The sequence below is a fragment of the Lepidochelys olivacea genome (genome assembly GCF_965140295.1).
Source record: "Lepidochelys olivacea isolate rLepOli2 genome assembly, chromosome: 1".
Classification (NCBI taxonomy): domain Eukaryota; kingdom Metazoa; phylum Chordata; order Testudines; family Cheloniidae; genus Lepidochelys; species Lepidochelys olivacea.
In genome coordinates this window covers 195173066-195199665 of record NC_140411.1, presented here as the reverse complement: position 1 = coordinate 195199665, position 26600 = coordinate 195173066, and the positions used below count along the sequence as shown (strand labels likewise).

Sequence of the window (26600 nt, the reverse complement as noted above, 5' to 3'; positions counted from 1 at the left end):
ATTTGAGAAGTATAAATTGTAGAAGCTAGTGTCACTGATTTGGCATTTTCCTTTTGATCAGTGGTCAGAAGTCCATTTAACTTATCCAGGAGATACGTGGTGCTCTCGAGTTTGGATTGCTATATGTAAGTTACATGTATGTATTTACATAGCATGATATACAATATGTTCCAAAAGTGATATGCAAGTTGGAAAACAGATGCAACTTTCATAAAATCCAGTTGTGTGATGCAAAATAGAATACATGATGACTCCCACTAAAGTGATCAATTTATTAGTAAATAAATTGATTATCCTAGGGTAGTTGACAACAATATGTAGAGTGGGATTTAAAAACAAAAAATCACTCCATGTTGGCCAAACTCTGTTCTCTTTTAAGAAAATTTCATACTTCAATAGGAACAAAGTTAGATCAACACTGAGCTCTTTTGTAAAAATTCTATTGGGCACCAAGTATTAACCTACATATTTTAGTTCCAAGTTCTAAAATATGCCTCTAATCTGTCTTCCTGTTCACAACATTTGCCTCTTAGTTTAAATTCGGTGAAACTATCGGGCTGTGCTTTCAGCTATAGGTTTTCCTCGTCTCAGCCCACCATGGTAGTTGCAGGATGAAGTCGAAGTGCTTCGGTAGAGGAATACACTCTAGGGGGTAGGATTTCTAAAGCACACTAACATGTTGCACATTAATTGGTCCACGTAGACCCTGCGGGTACACACCAAAGGCTCCCTCATGAGCCTTTAATACAGTACTGTTTCAAACAGTACTACTTTAGAGATCACCAACAGAGTCCCCAGGGACCAATTAATGTGCAACACATTAGGGCACTTTAGAAATCACACCGCGGGATACTAGAGAACCCCAAGATTTGTGTATCCTAATCTTTAAAGTGCTTGGAAACCCTATGCACCTGGTACAAAAAAAAATCTCATGTTAGATATTAAAATACAAGCTTGTTTTAAACAGGACTCCAATATCTAAGCCCCCAACTACACTGTTATGCTTCTGCTAGTTTTTTATATTAGTATCTCTGTTGCACACTACACACCAGCTAACCAACCACACAGCTATACCCACAATGAAAGCCATTTTTCCCCTTCCAGGAGGAGTTGGGTCCCTAACTACAATGGGAATATGATCAGTGCACTACCTGGGCTCAGTAAGATTTACTTTAGGAGCAACCCCATACAAACGATAAACTAACAGGATTAGGGGGTCATTAAAAATAAACCACATAAGTGACCTATACTCTTATACTGCATCTTTCGTACAAGAACAGAAGCACCTTAGATGCATCCAAGTGAAAACAAAAATCCCTCTTTAGTTGATTATCTTATGTAGCAGGTTCTTTGCCCTGGGTCATGGTAACTGCCAAGCATTTGTCACAGATGGTTACACTTTAGCAGACCTGCCTGCCAATGCAATTTGAACTTTGCTTAAATTATAAGTCACATTGCCATCAAAATCAATTTCCCACCATGACAAAAAGGCTACTTAGGCTTTCAAGTGCACTGGTTTGAAAATTAAAATATTTAAGAGTGTAACAGCAATGAAAGCTTACTCACCTGGGTCTGTAAAAGCAGTAAGGCAGGCACTTAGTTTCTACTTTCTCAGCTTGAATGAATATCCTCATATGCGGGTCAAAATACAATACAGCTGTATAGGCTCTGAGTGACCATCGCTCTGGAAGGCTGAAACATCCAATATGTAAGCAAGACCACAAAGCGTGAACTCTACTACACGGAAAAATTAGATGCGTAATAACCTAAGACAACATGCCCACCCCCAGACTCATTAAACTAAAATGCGCTGGATTTCTGCAGTGCTCTCTGTAGGTATTAAAAGATTTTGGAAGGTTTTCTCCAGAGTAAGTTTGTAAGAACCTTGCAAATGAACTGCAATTTGTGCACTGGGCTTCAGCTGATGGCACTAAAAACTACAGTACAGTTCTTGATTTGGCTAGAAATTAGTTTTATAATGGGATGCTGTTGACCTATAGTATGAAAATCTCACTAACAGTGGGATTTAATGCCGCACAGCTTCAGGCTGCAGACATTACCATGCAAGAAGTTAACTTACTCAACCCTGGGAATCTAGTTTTCCCACAGTATTATGCCACAAACATCTATGGTGCTTTACAGATGAGGAAGAGATATGAAAGTGAGAGACTGGAGTTCAATCTGATGAGCTGGGCTGGATAGCAGAGAGCCTTGCTGGATAGCCCTGTCGTTCCAACCCTGATTGCCTCTTTAGCTCTCCTTCCTTTCCTGGCTGAAGACTCTGGAGCACTCTCACCCTAGTGGGCTCTCTAGGCCCCCAGCCACCCTAAACTATAGAATGAACAAGAGACTTTCCAGCCAATATCTTTGAGCTCTATATCCAGGAGGCTCTGGGAAGAGGCCAGTCAGAAGACAAGCTCCCTGTCTTACCAAAGAGGAGGGGAAGTTGCAAGGCCCAAGTGGGTGTGGGGTGGGGAAGACATCATTAGTGAAGCAACCCAGGGACTAGGGAAGGATGACTTGTTCTGGTGATTTCTCTAGTAGAGCAAAACATATTATTTGTTTAAAGTACTAATGTGATTGAGGCAATGCCATATTTCAGCCAAAAGAAGATAAGACCATAAGCATGCCCTGCACAGACCAGACAGCCTCCACCTCTCAACAGTGACAAGTACCACTGATATTTTTGGTTATCCTTCCCCACTTACAGAAAGTTCTACTCTAGGCCATAGATCCTGTTGGTTCATCAGCCCTGCACTTTGTGCTCTCTTAGGCTGACCAGATAGCAAGTGTCAAAAATCGGGACAGGAGGTGGGGGGTAATAGGTGCCTATGTGAGAAAAAGACCCAAAAATCGGGACTGTCCCTACAAAATCAGGACATCTGGTCACCCTATGCTCTCTACTGCTTGCAACCAAGTTCTGTCTGCTTCCTTCACACAGCATAGGGTGCTTGAGCAAACATGCTTAGGCAGCCATCATTCATCTATTTTGTTACTGGTACAGAACTCAGGGTTATCCACAGTAGCATTATGAAAGTGCTCAGATAATGGCCCCAACTCAAACATTTTCCTTGAGACTCTTTTTTCACAACCTCTGTTCCTAACCCGTTTAGTTTTCCACATATTTCCTTTCCCTCCAGATCCCCTCTCTTCCTCAGCCTACTATTTCTCCCTCTCTTATCTAATTTTCTTGCTATTGTCCCTTCTCTTTACTGTCCCTTCTAAAAAATACATATTACATTAAATTGGTCATTTTAATTAAAATGTGCACTCAATTATCTTTACTACTACTTCCCCATGTATACAATACATAGGATGTCTCCCAGAACAATTTCCATTGTACTTGAGACACAAGTACAGAAAAGGTCTAATTTCAATTGTGAATAACTACCTTATAGTCAAGATTTAGTTCTGTGAACTCTTCTTAGATCTCTAAATTAAAAAATAAACCTCAAGTCTTGGAATTATTGCATTAATAATTTTAAATTAATTTAAAATGTGCTGCAGCAAGCAGCCTCAGAGAAGATGAAAATTGTGTCATAAGTAGACAGAATTTAACTAGCTGCATTTTAAGATCAAATATCTAAGTTACAGTTATCTGAATTATCAATTTTGTCTCTAGTGTATTAGAAATTATTACAGTGGTTTGCATAATCTTCGCTTTGAGATCTGTGGACAGCTGTTATTCAGAAACCCAAGTCTTATAGCCTTGGATTTTCAAAGAAGCAAGAGGGAATTAGGCACACAGGACCCAATGAAAATTCAATGAGAGGTGGGCTTTTAACTTGCTTAGGCTTCTTTACAACAGAATCCCATTCCTATGAAGTTTTTACACTGGTATTTTCTAAGAATCTCTTTGGAGGGATTGCCATAGGCCAGGTGGAAAGTGAAGGGGGTGGGGGAGCATGGGGAAGGGAAGAAAGAGAGGAACCAGAAAGATTTATCATCCCTTTCTTAAAATGACAAGGGATGTGAGGAGTAACAGAGTCCTGTTGTGTTAGTGAGTCCCCTTCAGAAATAAACTGTGGCCACCTATCTGAGGGCCCACTACCCAGGATGCTTTGGAAAGATGATGTACTAAATCAAGTGTCATCTAAGTCCAATGGGTACATTATAGCTCTCATTTAAAGAATTGCACCCATTTTCTTATTTGCCCCTAATATTGGCTGGCAATCCCTCAATACTGATCACAATGGGACATCTGAGGTAGCAGAACATACAGTTCATTTGTTACAGACAGCACAGGGAGCAGAGAAATTGTACAACATATAAACATTCACATCTGCATTGTTTACTCAGTTTTATTAGAGAGTGAAAAAGCTTATTTGCACAACTGGGCAACTATGCCATATTTGCCTTTTGATCCTATGTTACCTCCCCCCAACCCCTGCATCCGCCAGTCAAAGAAAGGCATTTCTGCATTACTTTTCCTTGACACCCTGCTCTCATTTCTGAATGACAACATATCCATGCTGTTTTTCAGTTCCTAATCAATTGACAGTTCCCCAATAAAATACTTTTACTGGTGTATGTAACCATGTACTATTGATTACAGATATTCATCCAAACCTTTGCTCCAGTAATGTAATTATGCCACTCACTTATCAAGAAGACCAGCAATCAGAATATCCACACTGTCAGTTCTAATATCTAGCTCTGGCTCTCCACTGAGCATAAGCTTTAAGTTGTAAACAACAATGAAAGTGCCTGGGGACAGAAAAATATACATTTTTAAAGGCAACTATTTGAATATTTTAAAAGATCCTTTTCAGGTGCCTCTGTACTTTTTAATCTTGTCAGTCCAGCCTGTCTAAATAATATATACCGTATCCAAACTAGGGCTGCAATTTTTGTGGCCTGTTCAAAACAAATATGGAAATATGTATGTACAACTTATTGTATAGTGCCTGATACAAACTGAGTTTATGGACACTGAGGGCTTGTCTAGATACAGTTAGCGCACAGCAAGCTGGGATATAAAAGTTTCAAACTGCAGAAGGTCAAAGCGCACTAGGGAATTTTAAGGCATACTGGCAGGCTCCACATGACCCTTCAGTGCACCATAGACTTTCACCCCAGCTACACACTAACTCTCCATCTAGACAAGGCCTGAAGAGTCATACAGCCAGAGTGATATAAGAGAGAGGGAGAATTCAGAGATAAGACTGAAGGAGAAAACAGACGTTCTTAGGAACTATGAAAGGAAATGGAGAGAGAGGCTCTTCCAGATGGAAGGTGATACAGAGGACAAGGCTCTTGCTTTAAGCATTACACTGTGTGAAAAGACAGAGAAGAGGCCAGTAAAATAAGAAGAACTAGCGGAGAGGAAATCTAAGTAGTCTGGACCAAAGTGCATGGAGAATTTCAGAATTCTTACTAGATGTTTTTTTCCCCCCATATAAACATTTCAATTTTGATATTCACGTAGAACAGACATTTTATTCTCTTTATAATAGCAGCCAGGGTGTAAGGTAAATACTCCAATCCTTTTATTTTCTTCTTATTAAAAAGGTCTGACCAAATAAGAATTTCAGTAATTGACCTTCTCCATAAGAGTTAAAAACACATTGCTTCTCTAATGATACTTCAGTACCACTGTATTTTAAATAATTGGTTACATTAAAATTGCATTGTTTGGTAAAGCTCACCACTTCTTCCATAGATCGCATCAAACTGCTGCAGCAATTCAGTTTCACTCTTAAAAGGGGAGTATTTAAAGATGATAGACGTCTGTATAGTGAATTTCTCAAGATCACCCATGACAGGTTTTCTAGTACTTCTTGACCATGAAGTTATTGGGACTATCATCTGTTAAAAAAAACAAAACAAACAAACAAAAAATCACATTATGAAAAAAATAGTTCAGGAACAATTACATATTAAATATTCAAAGACCAAGGTGAAATTTTTAATTGTTGCTGTCCTTTTATTTTTAATTATTTTGTGGAGAAATTATAATCCTAAAGTTATTTTTAAGATAAACAGGTTTACACAGCTAAGCTACAGAAAGCTACTAATTTAAATCAATCTTTGCTACAAAGAAACAAAACCACAGAGGAAATCTGATGAAAATTTAGGCTTGATTCTTCATTTCCCAGACCTGGGATTTACAATCCCACAATGTATCATATGCCAACAATTTCTGCAGAGTAAATATTTGCAGGCCCTGGCAATAGGGATTATTTTAGAGGCAAACATCAATGCCTAGGCAAACGATTTATAGAAATCAGTCATAGAACCTGGAGATGAAGGACAGCATAGATTCTGGAAAACTGGGTTCAATTCTCTTCTCTTCCACAGACTTCATGTGTGACCTTGGGCAGTAAACCAAGTCTCTGTGCATCAGATGCAGCTATTATAGTACCCTACCTTGCAGGGTGTGGAATGGACAAGAACGTTAATGACTGTGGAGTACTCAGACTCAGTACCCCATTACCGTACTCAGGCCCCATTACCAAATATCTAAAGATAGATCTAGAACACATGCAACAATGAAGTTGCCTTATAAGGCCAAAAAAAAAGTTGACTAAATAAACAGTCAGTGGAAAATCCAATTATTTCCCTCTAGTCAAGAATAGCCCATTTAGAAACTATACCATACTTGAAGTACAAAGATTAGCATACACCACAATCTCAAACATTCACATATCTTTTACCTCAAGTTTTGTTTAGTGTTCATCACCTTAGCAGCTAGTTGCTATTACAATAATAATAATAAGGCAAAATTACACATATAGAGCCACCTCACTAGGGATCCCTGTCACTGCTATCCACGGTCATATTTACAGTAGCTCTTCATCTTCCTATACAGTACAGAGTGTGTGTCAATATAGAGTGGGACCGTTGAGGGTTTACATGATAGTTGTGCCAGACCCATGGGGATATTAAAAATCTCCTTTTGCAGATTTTTGAACTTCAAACATTTTCAGTTGAACGTTTCATTTTAAACACAAAGGGAACCATTCTCAGCTAGCTAGGGAAACAAAAATTCCCTGGGGCGCAAGAGAGCAGAGTTCTAATAAGTATAAACCTGTTTTTTCCATTTTGTTTTTTTTGGGGGGGGGGTGAGGACAGGAAAAGAGTGGCCCATTTATTATTTCCCCATTCTCATAAGCTCTGTGGTGAAGTCCAACTTAAGGGCAAGAAGGGTAATTTGTCAGTCATGACGAAAGTCAAGAGAAGATGGGTTACATTTTTAAAACAGAGCAGAAACTATTAGGATGACTGCCTTGCCAATAAATTCTGTCATCTGTGTCTCACTTTTTTCTGGTGTCACATCCATCTCTATTCAATTCTAAAACTGAGTGTTCAAGTGAAAGTGCCCAGTTCTGTATTTGGTCATTCAGATGAGTTCTTGGGCCATGTGTACACTACACTCCTCTGCCAGCATAGCTTTGTTATTGAGGGTGCAAAGAGATGTGCTTCCCGAGGGTCATGATTATGCCAAAAGAAGCCCATAGTATAGATGCACTTATACTGGCAAAGCTGCGCTTTTACCAACAAAGGCTGTTTCTCTCATGAGATGGTGATGGTTTCACTATACCAGTAGAAAACACAGCTTTGTCCCCATGAGTGGTGTTTTGCTGGTATAGTATACACCACCAGTAAGTGCCCCAAGTGTATACATGGCATTAGGCTTTGTCTACACTACAAGCCAGGGGTCTGATTCCCCTGTTCGCGTACACACACTCGTGCTAGGTTGAGGAGAGTTAGCGTGAGTATAAATAGCAGTGTAGCTGCGGCAGCACGGGTGGCAGCACCAGAGCTAGGCCGTGATGAGTACATACTCCCCTGTTTCGGGCAGGTTTGTACTCAGCCATGCCCCGGCTGCCACTACCCATGCTATTATGGCTTCACTGCCATGAATACTCACAAAGCTAGCACGCGTGCACACACGCACAAGCTATCAGGGAAATCACACCCATAGCTTGTAGCATAGCTGTAGCCTTTATGGTCTCCAGGTGCTGTTTTACAAGCAGATGTCCTACTATGATACCATGTAGATAGTTCTTGCTGCATTTTCCATTTCTCGTTCTTTTCTTTGACTGATCCCTCCTTTTTCTTATTCTCATTTCAGTCCTACCCCTGGCTCTTCATGTTCCTGAGCTTCACCTTGTTCCTTGCCCCACAAACCAACCAAGACTGAACCATTGGGCTGCAACATCATACCTCCTTCTTAGTCACTCTAATTAGTAGTTTTTCCTTTAAAGTCGCTTTGCTGTACAAGCAGTTGGTCACTCACACTCCAGGAAGGAAGGCTACACATGGATCCTTCCAAATCCCACCTAGTCCATTTTGAGAGACAGAAAGGAGTTGCTAAAGAGAGAAGATTCTCCTAGGCCCTACCAGGTCACCATCTGACACAAGATCTCACAGAAGGGTCCAAAGAATATAATTTGTTGACTGTGATTAAGGTGAAACCAACAGATTGAAGTACTGTACCAGTTTTGATCTATACTTATCCTTCAGACGTCAGCAGAGCATAAAGCTCTGCTTCACCTTTTCTATAAAAAAAAAAACAAAAAAACAAAAAAAACCCCACACTAAAACAAAAACCCAAAACGAAGCAGACTTGGACAACTTTTTCCCTACATTAACAGCCATCTCTGTATTTCATAAACAATATTTCTTATGAAAAATGAGAAGTTAAATTTATTTTTAATAAGCAATGCTTTACAGCACAATATATAACATTTGCAGCAACTGCAGAAGATGCTTTAGAAAGTACCACCCACTTTAGGAGGCTCAATTCCATTGAATTTCAATGGGACCTAAGCACTTCAAAGTCTTGCCTAGGGTCTATTTGAAACTATTTACAAACAAAGCAAAAAAAAATAAAATATATATATACACACACATACACACCTCATTAAGGCCTTCTGCCTCACAGAATGTTTGAGAGAAGATAACACATGTCATTGTATCTTCTTTCTTTGTGAATAGTATGAAGTCTTTCCCTATTCGCATAGATCCACTATAGTAAAGATACAGAAGATGTCAATTACTCTCAGATAGCTTGTTGTCAGGATGTTAATTTACTTTAAGTAATACAGACAGAACATTTCATTAATTGGCCTGATGGCCCTGTTCTAGCATGTTCAAATTAAATTTCTACTCCTGGCAAAGGGAGTTTGGAACAAAGGAAAAAGCAGCTCTTGGGAAGAGGGAGAGCCTAAACCTTAAGGGACTCCTTTCCTCATCAAACCCTCCTCAGCCAAAATGAGGTAACCACATGTCATGTTGAAAGTGTGCACAAAACTAACAGAAAACTGTGGTTTTAGGCTGTTGGTTGCAAAACACATACATAGAGTCACACAGCTATGAAGAGCCATGGACCAGCGAACAACATATTTTAAAGGATCCACAGCACTGCTTAATGTTCCATCAAAGCAGCTGTACCGAGAGAGAAAAATTCATACCAAGGGTTAAGCAATCCTAGATGTGGTGACAGGTCTCCACCAGCTGCTTTCTGCTAACGTCTTTCTGTCAGCCAGCTACACCAAAACTGGGCTTCAGTGCCAGAGTAGCAGGTGGAAGTGCTTATCCAGAATATCCCCCAGGTAGTTTATTTTGGTGGGGATCCTTCAGCAACAACTACTGCTGCCTTTGCCCAATGGAACGAAGAGGTGGCAGTCTATCATCTGCCCTCCGTCAGAAGATGGATTCCTCCCTAGGACACGCAAGACCAGGCTAGCACCAGGAGGTACCACTTTTGCCTCCTTGCACTAGCAAGAATCTGGCCTAAAAATGGCTGGAATTCCTCCTAAAACTCTCCCTCCCTTCATAGAAAAAGAGAAAGCAGAGGGAAATATGGTGAATATATTCACATTTGAAATATACATTAGAAATAACTGGACAACTAGAACAATCAGGAGCTTCAGTATGCACTACTAGGAACAATACTGAATTAAATATTGAGATGTGTTAGATGACCAAATAGAACGTTGATTTGTTTAGGATTATAGTCCATTGTTCCATTTAGTTTTTGAGTTAAGGATCATACTTAAAAAAAAATACTGAGGCAGACAATCAAGACACTAGGATTTAGAAAATACCCTTACGATTTAAGTCCATTGCCATAGTGTCCAATCATTCTTGAGAGAGATGTCCGCTTAGAAGACCTTCCAAAATAAATCAGATCAGTAGCTTCCTCTACAATAGAATTTTATTGTTATTGTTAAAATATGCAAATAGGACACTCATTAGAAAACATCAGAACTTGAAAACTTAAAAAACCTGCATAGATTTTAAAATGAGAATTCACTTGTTTTGTGCTAAAGCACAAGATTTGTTGAGACCTTATGATGTGGGTTATTAGCTGTGGAGCAAGATATAAATCAGACACAAGTTGTTTCCATGCTTGTCTGACTCAGTACAGAGGTAGCCAAACAAATGCTGTAATTGGATATCACTGCTGACAAAAAAGTAGCATACCAGATTCAGTGGACCAATGGTCTGATCATGTATAGCAAATCTTAATACTCCTTCCCTTCTTAACTCAAGAATGACAGTAGGTCTTGGAATTGTACATGCCACAATTAAATAATAAATATTGTGACAAAGCTCTGTCATTGCCTCCATGGGTCCCATGTTTCCTGGCAGATTTCGCTAGCCTCAGAGGCTCACCGTGACCCTCCACGTAACCCTTCTCTCTCTAGAGACAAGGATCACAGTCTACTGAGCCATTTCCATCATAAGCCAGGGAGGGAGGTGAGGAGAAGTTATCCTTCCTTGCACAGTCTCTGTTGTCTCCCAGTCTCAGTGATTAATCAGGGGGTAAAAGTGGTGGTGGTGGGGGGGAACCCAGGTCCACCCTCTACTCCAGGCTCCAGCCCAGGGACCCTAATAGTATCAGCTATGGTAGCTGACCTTTTAGAAACATGACATGTGCAATTCCCTGGGCTACTTCCCCCACAGCAGCCCTCACTTCCTCAAGCTCCACTTCACTCTTACCTCAGGGCCTCCTTCCTTGTGCCTGATATGGTGTGTACTACTCAGCCTCTCCAACAGCTCAACTTCCTCCCACAGCTCCTGACAGGCACACCCACCTGACTAACTGGGAGGCTTTTAACTAGTTTCAGCCAGCCCCTGATTGGCTTCAGGTGTCCCAATCAACCTAGCATTCTCCCTGCCTTCTGGAAAGTTCTTAATTGGCACCAGGTGTCTTAATTGACGTGGAGCAGCTGCCATTTCACTTATCCTGGTACCGGGGATTTGTTTAGCCTGGAGCTAATATATCTATCTCCCACTACTTTTCTATAGCCATCTGGCCTTGCCCCATCACAATCTTAAATATTATTTTGTATTTGTAGCTCATTTGATTGGATGAGCTAAGCATTTTAAAAACCAAGCATGAGTTGATCCTCAGCATGTGAGGTAAGCACTGTGCTCATTTTAATAAGGAAACTGAAGCACCAGAAGTTATGTGACTTGCCCAAAATGATAAGATCTCTGGCCAAGTTACTGAAAGAGTAGCTAGGTTGTGATCCACATTCCTGTGCCACAAAATATTACCTCCCCATTTGCAGATGCTTTCTGCATAGTTTTTTTCTGCATAAGAAGGAAATCCACCAGTTGATAGCTGCAGTAGATATTGAATAGCTCTCTCCATTTGCAGTGAAAGTTGGCATGCCAAATGCCTTTCAAAGAATTAACTAACAAGGATGACTTCCAAGAACATCGGACATAGTCATTCTGGGAACACTTTCTTTACAGCATGTATCAACCTAAGCTGCAAGATCAAGACTTTCCATTATTTACTTGGGAGCAGCATGAAACTGCCATAATATCAATGATCTAAAATAGCTTGGTCAATAGAAGGCTGTTTGGATACTTAAAGGAAAATAAATTCACTCTTAAAAGAAGCAGGAGCAACACACTAGAAACCAGGTTTTAAACTACTAAGGACTCCACCAATGGCAATGTTGGAACAATGTTATTTTACAATGGTACCGTGTTATTTTATCTGAAAAGTCTTGAGCTGGTAGCAGCACAGTGTTGCATAGTACTATCGCATTACAATGCCCCCATGACTTTTGCAAAAATATGATGGCAAAACATACAGAATTACACCCAGCGCTCCTTAAACCCAGGTAAGGCCTATCATAAAGATCCTTTGTTAGAGTTCTAGGGAAATTGTCTATTTGGGACCACACACAAAAAATCCATTGTACACTGAGGTGAACATCTACTGATCCTCTTCTTATAAGCAAAATGGCACCACTCAGATAAAGATTTATAATTAGGTAAAATAAATCATGTACACACTCATCTCTGCTGCTTCCTTTATTATTTCTGTTCTTCCAGCTGTGATATTCGCACTTGACAACTGACTGCACCAAGGGAACAACGTTATTTACAAGTTCAGAGCAACAAGTCCTATTTTTATTTTGATTGCTGCCTGTGATGTACACTGAAGTGTGCCTTAAGTCAGGGATTCTCAACCTTTTCCCTTCTGAGACCAACTTGCTATAAAAAACTGCAGGGCCCAACCAGGCTGTGCACTGGGCTTCAGCCCAGCCGGAGTGGAGGAGGAACCGGGCGGGGGCTCGCGAACCCCTTGAAACTGGCTTCATTAAGTGACCATCCTAGGGAACAGCAAAATACACTACTTGTTGGCTGGAAATATGGTGATATGTGGGAATGATTCTGATGTTACATTTTCATTGTACCCTTTATTCTGAACAATCCCAGAGGGTTGTTTTATTATTTTTATTAAAAAAAAAAAAGATGTAGGAACTCCTGTAATAAGCAAGGAATGCATCATCGAACATGTAAATACAGCAGTCTGACAAAAAATAGCAACACTTAACAGTTTAGGGCACAATGGGAAAAATATTACGTCCAATGCAAGCTGGAGAGGAAGTTCAGGGAGGCAACAAGTAATTATAACATGGTTTTAAATTTGGCTAGGACATCAGTGTTAAACTCCATACTTTTATGGGAGAGATCCTAACAACAAATGAATGTTTCACTTTGGTTGTTTGTTTGCAATCAGTGAATTAACTGGTAATACTGTGCCTGGATCTCTGACCATTTTCTGATATGTGGTTGGTGCTATGCTTTAAAAGCAGGGCAATTATATTTCTGTAATAATCCATATATTTTACTTAAATATATGGATACTTTTAAAATATATTTTATTTTCTTCTCCAAGAAAACTTACAGTCACTTTATGCACAGCTTAAAAAAAAAACAACAACTCCAGGACTAATTTACTCTGCTAGCAAAAATACTAAAAAAAGTAAGTAAACTTGTAAACTAAGTTTGTGTATATATATATATATGTATACTCATACACACACACACACACACGTATAAAATTTTAAATAATGTCTCTATATACTTAGTAATTTATTTATTTGCAGAATATTCCCTTGAACAACCAGTTAAGCATCTTTACAATTAACTTACTAGGGGTCATGCCGCATCCGTCATCCAAAAAGCACAACATAAATCCCCCTGGCAGCTTGTCATTATCCACTGAAAAAAAAAGAAAAACCTGTTAGTAATAAATGTAGAAACTAATTTGCTGGTTAGGGGGATTGTGACCTAACAACCCCTCTAGTCACATCCTTCACACGACTGTAATAATCTTTGTACAATATACGTCTTGTGAGGTATCATATGAAAACTAATAACTGACTGATCATTAATATTCTTGTGTGCTGTATGCATGCGGTGTGTATTAAGAGTTATGGATATATGCTGGAATTATGACTAATGTGCATTTATGGCATGTCAGGGGGAATTGGTAATCAGATCTGCCCCAGGCAAAGGAATATATATTTTATTCTCTGACTAGCCTGATTGTCAAGCAAAGATGACAAAGGTCCATTTTTATGTTTAGGTAAACAAAAATCTATTAAGATAACAAGTGGGGGAAGAAAGAGCATGGCGTTTCCTTCACCACCAGACTCCATGTTGCCTTCGTCACAACTTGAATAAACTTTTGAGGGGTAACCCTCAGAAAAAATAATTTCAAATGTTCACTGGTGTATAAAGACATAGGGGTCTGAATCTAAACTGATAAGCGATTGAATCAACTGACTGTATACAATATTATTGTATTATAAAAATGTATAAAGGGAGGTCTTTTCTGAAAGCTAATGACACCCTAGTAAGTAATATCATGGTGAAATGTATTATTATATGGGGAAATATGGATTCTTCATAATATTATGCTTTAAAGTCTGTGGCCAAACAGGGAGAAGCAGGTTCCCTCCCAGACAGGAAAGAAGGCAGCTATTACCTGTATCCTATGTAAATTAAGTATTGTGGGATCAAAATAATGGATGCTCCACTTCCATACAGGGAATGAAGCCCACAGGAAGGAAAAAACAGTGTGAGGTGCTCCTGCCTCTTGAAACACTAACTCAACTTAAGCAAGGACAGAAGCCATCTTTGGCATTCATCACTGCACAGACAAGGGAATAGAGTGCTTACAAGCTGAGAAAGATGGGTCCTTCCACCAAAGAGGGGGGCGGGGAGCTTGAAGTCTCTGGAAACTGAATATAGGTGAGAAGCCATCTTGGAAGAAAGGTTGTACCTTGCTAGATTAAGATTTAAATGCATGTTTTCACTTTTATTTGCTCGTACCCTCTAACTTTATTCCTTTTACTTGGCATCACTTAACTCATGCCCTACTGTTAAGAAATTTGTTTTATTTTTACTATAAACTAACTCAGTGCTGTGTTTAAATGGAAGGGTGTGTTTATCGCAGTTAAGTTTATAAACTGTGATGTGCTTTTGTGTTTTAGAGGAACAAAAAAACCTTATTTCTTTGAACTATCCAGAAAAGGGCTGGACATTATAGAGTACATGGTTTCAGGAAAAATCAGGACTGGGAGTATGCTGGGGTCACCTTGCTGGCTGAGACCTAGGCTGGTGGAAGCCAGCATGAGGTACTGCTGACGTCAAAACTGCTGAATTAGGGCTGCCTATGACACGGACACTCAGGGTGTGACCTGCAGACTTGGAGGCTGGTTGTGAGTATCTCAGCTAGGAGCTATAGTAGCAAAGCATTGTAAGGCACAGGGTTGCAGGACAAGTGGTAACACAACCCCTCACTGGTCTGGATTGCCCGTCGATCCCCGTAACTGATACCCAAAGCTCGCAAGTCATTTTTCAGTAAAGAAGAGAAATGATAAAATGACAAACTGTTGTTTTACTATACTTCTAATTTTCTGTAATTTAAACCCAGTGGTTGGTAAGTATTAATATATTTTATTCTTTGTGTTCTAAGTTCTGCAAAAAAGCAACTTGTCAAGACACCACTTTCCAACCTGACTTAACTAAAGAAAGAGACCTGTGCAAGTCTTGATGTCTGTTCAATATCTCAGCTGGAGGTCTCAGAGGCATGTAAAGTGAATGATGCAACTTGAAAAACAGGTAGAAACCAGCATGAGACATCTCAGCATCCCATACGGGAAGCTATATGGTGGGAATCTGGCTAGCGTGAAGCTCTTTGGGGCAAAGGGATTAGGCCAGCTCTACTCCAGCTTTCAGTGGGATTAGCTGGCCAAACACTATAAATGTCAGTGAGAGTTCAGCTTTGCAAAATAGACGTTTCACCAGAATAAAATGAGAAAAAAAAAGAGGAGAAACAGTGAATTTTTTTTAGCTACTTCTATATCTCCATTGAACAGCCCTGCTGAAAATACTAAAACCTGATTTTACAAGAAAGATGAAATACTTTTGCATTCCTTTGTTCATTGATGCCGGCAACAATACTCTTATGCATGCAGAAGCATTATACATTCTGTACCCCAGCCATTGAAAGCAATAGTTAAAGACAGTTAAACAAGCCTCCTAAAAGGCAACATCCATTTATTTGTGGGATGATTGCCCAAGGAAAATGGAAACCCCCATCACCTGATATTTCCAAAGCCAAATTTTCAACTACCATGATAGCGTGCAGACAGACACCTGCAACTAAGGAATCAGATGCAGACCAATGCCCTCTTGATATGCCTCTTGCTGACAACTGGCATCACCCCCTTTAACAATTTGTTTATGGCACTTACCAGTAAATATGTCCAGTCTGGTGGCTCCTGCATCTCTGAAAACAAGAGTACAAAATTACCTTCCTCTGACCACAGAGGGGAAAAAAAGGAGAATACGTTTGACTAATAAAGCTGGACCAATTCTTCACCAGGCTCATATGCTTGTATGTTTCCCCATCCCCTAGTCTTCTTCTATTTTGTCTTTAGATTGTAAGTTCTTACAGGGAAAGATGGTCTCTTTTCTACATGTGTATAGCAGCACCCTTTGGCTGTACCAACACCATACGTCGAGTCATTGGAAAGACAGTAACAAGCCCTCTGCTAACAGTTACTGCTGAAGTATCTGAGACGTTACAGTAATCCATTACACTTAAAGCAATATTTATCTCATACTATACAGTGTGGTAACTTAGTAGAGTTATTGTTACTGCCAGTGTTTGTAGACTTAAAATTATTAACTGGTAGTCAAGAAAATTATATCCATTTGAAACTGCAAATAAAAGTTAGATTCAAAGTGGAGAAAAGTCACTCCCCCCTTTAGAGCCCAATACTGCATTCTTTGCCTACCCGAATCATAGAATATCAGGGTTGGAAGGGACCCCAGAAGGTCATCTAGTCCAACCCCCTGCTCAAAGCAGGACCAATTCCCAGTTAAATCATCCCAGCCAGGGCTTTGTCAAGCCTGACCTTAAAAACCTCTAAGGAAGGAGATTCTACCACCTCCCTAGGTAACACATTCCAGTGTTTCACCACCCTCATAGTGAAAAAGTTTTTCCTAATATCCAAACTAAACCTCCCCCACTGCAACTTGAGACCATTACTCCTCGTTCTGTCATCTGCTACCATTGAGAACAGGCTAGAGCCATCCTCTTTGGAACCCCCTTTCAGGTAGTTGAAAGCAGCTATCAAATCCCCCCTCATTCTTCTCTTCTGCAGACTAAACAATCCCAGCTCCCTCAGCCTCTCCTCATAAGTCATGTGTTCTAGACCCCTAATCATTTTTGTTGCCCTTCGCTGGACTCTCTCCAATTTATCCACATCCTTCTTGAAGTGTGGGGCCCAAAACTGGACACAGTACTCCAGATGAGGCCTCACCAATGTCGAATAGAGGGGAACGATCACATCCCTCGATCTGCTCGCTATGCCCCTACTTATACATCCCAAAATGCCATTGGCCTTCTTGGCAACAAGGGCACACTGCTGACTCATATCCAGCTTCTCGTCCACTGTCACCCCTAGGTCCTTTTCCGCAGAACTGCTGCCTAGCCATTCGGCCCCTAGTCTGTAGCGGTGCATTAGATTCTTCCGTCCTAAGTGCAGGACTGCACTTATCCTTATTGAACCTCATCAGATTTCTTTTGGCCCAATCCTCCAATTTGTCTAGGTCCTTCTGTATCCTATCCCTCCCCTCCAGCGTATCTACCACTCCTCCCAGTTTAGTATCATCCGCAAATTTGCTGAGAGTGCAATCTACACCATCCTCCAGATCATTTATGAAGATATTGAACAAAACCGGCCCCAGGACCGACTCCTGGGGCACTCCACTTGACACCGGCTGCCAACTAGACATGGAGCCATTGATCACTACCCGTTGAGCCCGACAATCTAGCCAGCTTTCTACCCACCTTATAGTGCATTCATCCAGCCCATACTTCCTTAACTTGCTGACAAGAATACTGTGGGAGACCGTGTCAAAAGCTTTGCTAAAGTCAAGAAACAATACATCTTTTGCCCCCAATGAGAGCTGAAGTAGTATAAGGAATCCAGAATTATGCCCTTACTTGCCTGCAAAGTTCCAGGAGCAGGTTGTTAGATTTCTCCTATAAAGAGAGATAGCTGTCTCCCCTGTCCCAGGTTACCATGCAAGACTGCAATGCTACTGACTCTTCCAAGGAAAACAAAGATCCCTGAACTCAAGCCTAAGCAAAAAGTTTTGGATTTCACTGTGAATAAGTCATCAACAGGACTGGGACAAAATCATTCCACAAAGAGATGTAATTTTAATTTCAAAGCCATTTGTATCCATTTGTAGCAAGTGACACGGATACTGAAGGGCCCACAGCAGATGAAAATGGCCAAGAGCAACGACGCTCACGTGTCCTTCTCAAGCTTTATAGAATTCAGTTGTCTTTCAAAGTAAAAAAAAGCCTGAAGCAAGGCCTTAATGCAATATTTGTATTGTTTACTACAACCCTCCAGGAGACACGATGTTCCTTGGCCTTTACCCAAGCCATTTAGTTCACATACATATTGGAGAAAGCTGTCACGTCAGCAGCTGAGGTTGATACCAAAAGAGACAATAAGAGGATTAAGTAGCAGCAAGTTATAGACTGGAAGCTCTTCAAGAAGAAAGGAAGCCAAGAGTGCTAGTGAGGCATGGGGAAGGTCAGGAAGCTTAAACAAGTCAGGGACAGTTAAGGAAAAGCAATTAAATGTTCCTGATATTTATATACAACAATCATGATTCTCATATTACTATCCGTGATTTGTTTCAAACCCAAACACTCCAATGAAGGTAGGTCAGAGACTCAGAGCACCAGCTAATGGGATTCTTGGTGACATAACATCTAGCATAGAAAAGAAGGCATGATCTGAAGATTAAGTGCCTTAAATGTTGATAGTTTGTCAGTTACTCACCTATTTCTATTAACACCTCAGAAGTACTGATCTGGAAGAAATTCCACATTTCAGACCAAAATGGCTAATAATGGATTTTTAGAGAGAGTTAGTTTGGCATCAGAGTAACAGCCATGTTAGTCTGTATTCGCAAAAAGAAAAGGGAGTACTTGTGGCAGGAGAATGGGGTGAGAGGAGGTATTGTTTCATTGTCTCTGTGTATATAATGTCTTCTGCAGTTTCCACAGTATGCATCCGATGAAGTGAGCTGTAGCTCACGAAAGCTTATGCTCAAATAAATTGGTTAGTCTCTAAGGTGCCACAAGTACTCCTTTTCAGTTTGGCATCAAACACCCATTTCCTGTCAAAGTTACCTCCTCTTATCTGATCCTCTAATGAAGTGATACAGTTGAATTTGTCACAAATCTTTCGATAGCATCTCACTGATGGCAGAGATAAGATTCAAATTTCACTGCTGGGTCACGTAGGAGAATTATGCCAGTAAGAAACCAACTTTACAGGGATCAGAAGTCTGCAGCAGCAAAGGGAACAGACAAATATTGGCCAATAACTTTTCTGTACTCTTCCCAATATTCAGGTGCAATCCCGCTTTAATTACTTCACTGTTCTTAGCAATTGTCCCACATATAATCTTCAAGAGACTAGATGCAATGCAAAATATCCATGGAAAGTTAGTTTTTCTACAAGTACAGGAGAACTTGATTAATCCTTCAACTCACATGCAAAATAAAATGGTCAACTCTATTTACTAGGAAGGATTTAATAGAGTTCCTAAGGCTTCATATTACTAAAAATACTAGAAACATTTATTAAATGCTATGGAGAATCATAAAGAACTAAAACTTACCTGCACTAGTCATGTCAATCAACCAAGCATATTTTGTGATGCGTCATTCCTTGCTTGTCATGTGCCTTTACCTAATGACTAGCTGGCAAAATTCATTCATCAGAAATATATCTCCTAAACTTTCATTTTAACTAGCAAAATTCTATTGCACAGTTTGAAAGGACATGTCAAGATTTTTCTGCCAGCCAAGATTTTTCTTTGTACTTCAAGAGTTATTCTTACTTGATTTAGCCTAATGAGTATAACCAAGCAGCTATCTTTTCTATTTTAAAAATGATTCATAACAGAAACAGGGTCTGACATTCTAGTTCTTGCCACGTGGAGATAATAGGAAAACTGTGCATTGAAAACTGGTAGTAGTTAAACAGAACTGAACCAGTAGCACACTGAAGACCTAGCATTATCCTGGGAGCTATTTTATTTTTAGCTAAAATCAAAGTTACTAAATTAAAGAAAAGTTTAAAAATTCAATTTCCCCATGTTTGAGTATTTTGGCACAAACTACAAAAACCAGCTTTGCATTATGAAATACTTTCCCAGTTAGTGAGTCATGCACAGTGTGAATAATCATTTTGCGTATTTTGAAAGAGTTAGACATATTTAAAACAACTAAACTCTTAAAATGAAGCTGCATGTGTGCACAATAAAAATGTTTTAGTCAGCTGACACTTTGGGGTCCCTACAGCGAGCAAAACTACAGCCAATCACAAGTATCTCCTCAGAGTGTGTTGGACAGCCACTCCCAAGACCTGAGGTCAGTCAACATTAACTGGCAGATGTGCCCCAGGAGATAGGGCATATTGGAAACACTCTATATTATGAGAAGGGGGAGCACGAAGTAAAGAAAAAGGGGAAGCGGTACAAAGAAAGCAGATGAATGAGTACAGAAATGCCTGAAATGCCGCATCTGTGCCGCTGTCCACACTAGAGATGCTCCAGTTGTGGTGCTGTCATGCTTCGGTGTAGACATTAACTGCAGTGACGGAAGGGACTCGCCCATCGGTCTAGTTAATCCACCACCCCAAAGGGGCGGTAGCTAGGTCAACAGGAGACTTCTTCCATCAAGCCTAGCACGGTCAACTCAAGGGGGTAAGCCGCTTAACTACATCATTCAGGGGTGTGGGTTTGTCACACCCCTGAGCGATACAGCTGTCAATTTAACTTTTGAGTATAGACCTGGCCTCAGCATATGTAACACCACCCCAGCATTAACCCACTTGAGAGAGAACATGTATGCAGTGAGGCCTACACAACAGGCCTGCGGTCAAATCCTCTTTAACACACCTAAGTCTGAACTTACTTGTTTTTGTCACCTTATATGCAGTCTTTGCACCCAAGCTGTCAAACATTGAGCATAGCGTTTGCTACTCTGAAGAGTAAGCATCACACTTAGTTTTCAGAATCAGGCCTTTTATGATTACATGCAATTATTAAAGTTACCACGATTTGCTAGTGAGACATACTGTAGGCCTGATATTTGAGGGACCAGCCTTACAAAATGCTCAGTGACCTCAAATTCCAGTGAGGGCACCCGGCCTCTGAGGATCAGTGCTTTAAAATGCTTCACAACTTCAATTAATGAAGAACAATTAAAACTGAAGTAGGACAAGTACTGTTTCACTGGGATCATGTTCCATGGTACACTTGTATGTAATTTAGGCCATGTCTACGATACAGCACTGACACTAGGAGGCTATTCTGAGATAGACATACTGGAAAAATATTTGTAGCATAGACAAGGTGTCAGGCAATCCTGAAAATGACTTTATCACTTCCACATGTGGAAACATTTTCCCACCTCTCACTGGCAGAGTCAGCCTTGCTAAACATTTAAACCCATAAATAATAGAACTTGGGTCCTACAAGCATAATATTTACCGGGCGTTGTCAATCAGTTCAGCAATCGCTCCAAAGAGAAAGTCATGAGTGGTGCTAAAATAAAGGTAAAAGTTGGTTAAAACCTACAAGCAACTGGTAATACCAAATCAAGCATCTGTGTATTATGGAATCTACATAAGGAATACGTTCAGTTCCTGAAACACATGAAATTGTATGAAAGCAGATTTTAAGTTGAGATTCAAATACACACATACTATTGTGAAGGTTAGTGGTAAAGATTTCTAAAAACTGAATATGCAGGCAGAATGTGTTGGTCACTCTGCACTTTAACCTGTTATGTATATTGCATTCTCTAATTATGTGTGTTACATCATAACATTTTCACTACCCTAGTGGTGAAGCAGTTAAAAGAGCTTGTTTTCTGTTAGGATATAAGCAGAAAAAAAAAAAAAAGTACACTATTGATTTTTTTTAAAGTTGGTAGAAAAAGCTAATTTAATTTTGTGGCACTGGCAAGTAGCGATACAAGCTCCCTGGGATGCTATGACCTATTAAAACTATATAGACATCAATATTCTTGAGCCTAGTTCTGGTCTCACAACAGTGTCTCTCCATTTTCTATTCTATCTCCTCCAGGACTTAGGATTCAATTTCATATTTTCAGAGAGTTCAAGGTCAGCACAGACCACTAGATCATCTAGGCCAATGGATTTCAACCTATGGTCTGCAGACCCCTGGGGGTGGGGTGTAGACTATATCTAAGATTCCCAAAGGAGTCCGCACCTCCATTCAAAATTTTTTAGGGACCCACCAATGAAAAAAAGGATGAAAACACTGATTTAGGCTGACTTCCTGTATATCACAGACCATTAAATTACACCATATATCCCACACTGAGCCCAATAACTTTAGTTAAACTAAGCACTTTAGTCCTCAAGCATCTGAACTGTTCTGTGCCATAAGTAGAGAACAGGAGAGACTGGGGTGCTACCTACGCCAGAGACCCCTGCAATGACAAGGAACTGATTAGATAAGATATGTCTAGATGATCCCAACAGCAATCTATTCCCCTTGCTGCAGAGGAAGGTGAAAACCTCCAAGGTCCTTACCAATGTGACCCATAGATAGCAATCAGTCAGACCCTGATCATGTGATCAAGATCCACCACCCAGACATCGAATACACAGGATTCCTTGTACCAGCTCAGGAGCACTAGACCCATTCATGGTCCTATCTCCAGCTGTGGCCAATCTGTGTGTCTGCCACCCCTCCTGCCCCAACAATACATCTGGCCAATTGTGCATCCGGGGATAAAAACGTGCACATAAGGATCAATTCATCCCATATTCAGCAACAGCAGGTGATTTAAGCTACAGAAGCTGGAGGATGGGAGCCAGATTAACAGAATGCCACCGCCTTTGATTAACTGACTCAAAGGCAGGTGGCATTCTCCACAGAATTAGGGATTTAGCTCAACTGTGTCAATTACAACTGTGCTGTAAATCACACCAACAGCTGATAATGCCCACTGCTGCCTACAAGAATACTAATGGTGCTGTTCATGGTGCTCTAGTAACGGAACTTGTCAGACTTTTCATTTTAACACTGTATTTTCAAGTTTTATTATAGGGAAATATACGTATAAGAGAGACATTTTAGGTTAAAGCTTGTCCTCAAAATTCTATACTCCCAATGAAGAACTTTTGGCAGAGCATTATTCTAACTTTAAAAGAGCATCTGAAATTCAAGTATTGTTTATTTGTACATCTCAAACTTCTGAGCTAAAAAAATGAAACATGACAGCAACACCAGAAACTCTTGACAGAGGGTTTAAACTCTGCTCTTTCATGTAAGGAACAACACCCTTCAATTCCCACCCAAAAGGTTATTTAAGTGGTAATAAAAATAATTACTTCTTGTTCTAACTAAACTACTTTTACTTTGCACACATATTCCAGCAACTGTGCAGCCACACCAGTGCAAGCAGTAACGTAAGTGCTCAACTAGACAGAGCCCAAGCCCTTTTAGAAAGAGAGTTTTTTAAGCCACCTGAGCACTATGTACAACAGTGCTTATGTCATTGTTGGCACAAAGGCGGGAAAAATGTGTGTAGCATTTTCTAGTGAAGATGCAGCCTGGGACACCAATAGGCCACTCTTACGTAACCCATTCAAGAGTGTACTAGAAAAGACTAGCTGCCAGTGTGTAACACTGTTGCCTATGTCTCAGCAAGATTAGAAGACAATAGTTAAGACAACAGCAGCCAGTCTACACTAGTTCGTGACCTGTGCTGATTCCGTCTCCTGCAGGCAGCGGTGATGGCTGCAACTGCCACTAGAGCTGCAGTGGTGGTGCAGTCGTGGGAGACAAAATACGCAGGAAAAGAAAGCACCTCAGACAGGAACACATCACAGGCTTCTTAACATTTTCCAGATTTCTTCAGCTTTTTGTGCAGAAAGACCAGCTAACTTTTCCTCCTCACAACCAACTTTTATTGAACTCTGAAAGCTACAGCCAAATGGACTGAGCATAGCCCTGGGAGTCAGAGGGGTATAGTTCTGTTACTAATTTAACTATGAAATTGATGTATGCCCCTTGGACAAGTCATTCAATCCAAATTACCTTAAATGCTTGCTATTTGCGGGTGCTTAGATGCTGGCAACTCCCCTTGCCTTCAGCTACTGATGCTGGAAGCTTCAGGAAAAGAACAAACCTGCACCCCGGGGCAGAGAATTAAGTACCCAGAAGTAGCAAATGCTTTTGAAAATATACGCTTTAACCCTCGGTTTCCCTACCTGAGAAATGACATACCTACCCTTTTAAAGCTCTTTGAGATCAACAGATGCAAGCGCTTTAAAAGCAGTCCTTAACAGACCTTGGTGGAGCCAGTAGAGGTCTATTTTAAAAGACCTTCCCTATGTTGTTGAAAGGGAATTGCCAGCGCTTGGGTAGGAACTGTTTTTTTCAACAACAGATGGAAAGGTCCCCTTGGAAAGCGAGGTGGACCGGGTAAGGGGCTTGGGCCGGAGGGGGAGTGGGGCGGGTTGAGTATTATCCTGCTAAGGAGAATAGACCCTTTATTTGGGAAGGAAGCGTGTGTATGGCTCAGCAGCCCAAGCACACACCGAGGGGTGGCGGGGATACGGCCCCTTTCCGCTGCCTGAGCCTGGAAGCCCAGGGCACATGCACCCACCCCGCTACCCAGCTGCTCGCGCCGTCTGCCACTGCTGCTGCCCCCAGCGCCGCGGTCTTCCCACCCGCCGTGCCCCACGCTGCGGTGACCAGGGCGGGGGCGGGCAGCAGGCACAGCGGGAGCCGCACACTCGCCGCGAAGAGCCACTCACGAGTTAGCGTGGAGATAGTCCAGCCTCAGCTCCGCCCTGCGCAGAGCCCCGTAGCGCCCGCCCGCGGCCATCGCCGACCGAGCCCGCGCGGGTGGGACAGGCCGCCCCCCAGCGGCCGCAAGGGGCTGGGAGCGGGCGCTCGGGGCGGTGCCTTTGGTGCGCGGGAGGCGGCCCCTGGCGGCGGCAGCGCCTGCGCGGGGGCGAAGGGAGCGGAGCGCTCTGCTCCCCTGGGGCAGGAGCCCGGGCCGAGCCGCGTTCTGCAAGCCAGAGACCGGCCAATTGCAATAGGAAAGGGGAAATCCCCTGCTAAAGAGAGAGGGCGGAGCTGAACTCCACTCACACGCTCAGGGAGAGCGGGGGAGCTAATAAGGGGCAGGGGGTGACCCAGGCAAACTCCCTCCCATGGGCACCTACAGAACCCCCACAGGACCCACTGCCTCAGCCCCTTGCATCCCCCTAACCACCCAGAACCCTGCACGTCCCACCTCTCTCAGGCACCCACCAGCCTGCCTCCTGCAGCCCCAAACATCCTACAAAAGACTTTTTTTCCCGCTCTCCTGGGGGTAAAAGCTCACCTTACATGATCACTCTGGTTACAGTGTGTATGGTAACACCCATTGTTTCATGTTCTCTGTGTATATGAATCTCCCCACTGTATTTTCCACTGAATGCATCCGATGAAGTGAGCTGTAGCTCACGAAAGCTTATGCTCAAATAAATTTGTTAGTCTCTAAGGTGTCACAAGTCCTTCTCTTCTTCTCCCCTTAGTCCCTTGCATCCTTCCAGAACCCATCAGCCCTCCTCAGGCATTGATCACTCCCCGTCCTTTTACAGAGCCCCTGGCACCACCCATAACATACTCTCCTACACAAAGCCTCTGGACCATCCTTCAGTCATACAGCACTCATAATGCTGCCACAGAACCTCTTTTTTCAGCCCCACTCGCAGTTAATCTAGAATGTTTCAGCCTTAAATCTTGTCACAGTATATTTAAAAGGAGGAATTGTTTGCAGTAGAACAGTCAGAATTGTTCTTGTAAATAAAAGGACCTATCTTTTCATCCATGCAGAAGGAAGAAAAACCCTGTATTTATTTTATTTAACATTCAATTTAATGTTTTTAAAATGCCAAGGAACGGCTTCAGTAGCTTTCCTAAGGTTTATCGCATCTGTCAAAGTATTTTTTCTTTTTAGCTTTATGTTTTTGGATTTTTATTTCAAATGGCATAACAACATTCAAAAGTAGGGCATTTAAAACAGATTTCACTACAATTTGAATAAAACCAATATTGAAGAATTCCAGGTCATAGTGGTGTAGTTCATATGTTACCCATGTGTTCCAAAAAATAAGAAAAAGAAACAAGGAGAGAGGAAGTCTTTCATTAAAACGTGTTCTTGCCAACAATTCTGTGAAGCTTTACCAAACAGTCTGTGAGGCTTTACCAAACATCAAAACAATGCAATCCAATGCACTTAAGATTTGTTGTTGATTATACTTCTGCTGTTTATGCAAATATGAAGGGACTACTCCTGTTGAAGTCAGTGACTTCAATAGCAGCGGAGTCATGCATAAAACCTAGAAAGTAGCATGGAGGTGGGGTGTCTTTGTACCAAGTGATGATGGTGACCAACTGAAAACAAATCACCGAATTGACCACATGGGCTAAGTGATTTGTTTGTGCCATGGGGACTTATTTTGGCCACTGTTCTCTCTAAGCTGTGCGAGTGTGCATGCATACACAGATCCTAAACCCCACACACACGGCAAAACACCCTGCACACAAAAATTTGCACAGAAGCACAATTTGCACAGAAGAAATTTTTTGCACACACGGCCTGTCAAAAATTAGAGGGAACATTGATCATGGCAATTGGCAATGCTGTTCAAGTATATTATGGCATTGACAAAAGGAGACATATTGCACAAATT

The 26600-nt window shown here is 41.2% G+C and overlaps 1 protein-coding gene across 1 annotated transcript in view; it reads right to left on the bottom strand.

The window, feature by feature from the left end:
- The window catches only part of MORC1 (MORC family CW-type zinc finger 1), a gene marked incomplete at its 5' end in the record, with an annotated part of 95639 nt that extends 70897 nt beyond the window's left edge, over positions 1-24742 (bottom strand). The window contains 9 exons of the mRNA XM_084647446.1: positions 1567-1692; positions 4602-4707; positions 5649-5808; positions 8866-8974; positions 10062-10152; positions 13414-13482; positions 16026-16060; positions 21367-21420; positions 24672-24742. Of these exons, the coding sequence (XP_084503572.1) occupies positions 1567-1692; positions 4602-4707; positions 5649-5808; positions 8866-8974; positions 10062-10152; positions 13414-13482; positions 16026-16060; positions 21367-21420; positions 24672-24742 (821 nt within the window). The remainder of the gene's footprint in view (positions 1-1566; positions 1693-4601; positions 4708-5648; positions 5809-8865; positions 8975-10061; positions 10153-13413; positions 13483-16025; positions 16061-21366; positions 21421-24671) is intronic.
- Between the last annotated feature and the right edge of the window lie 1858 nt (positions 24743-26600).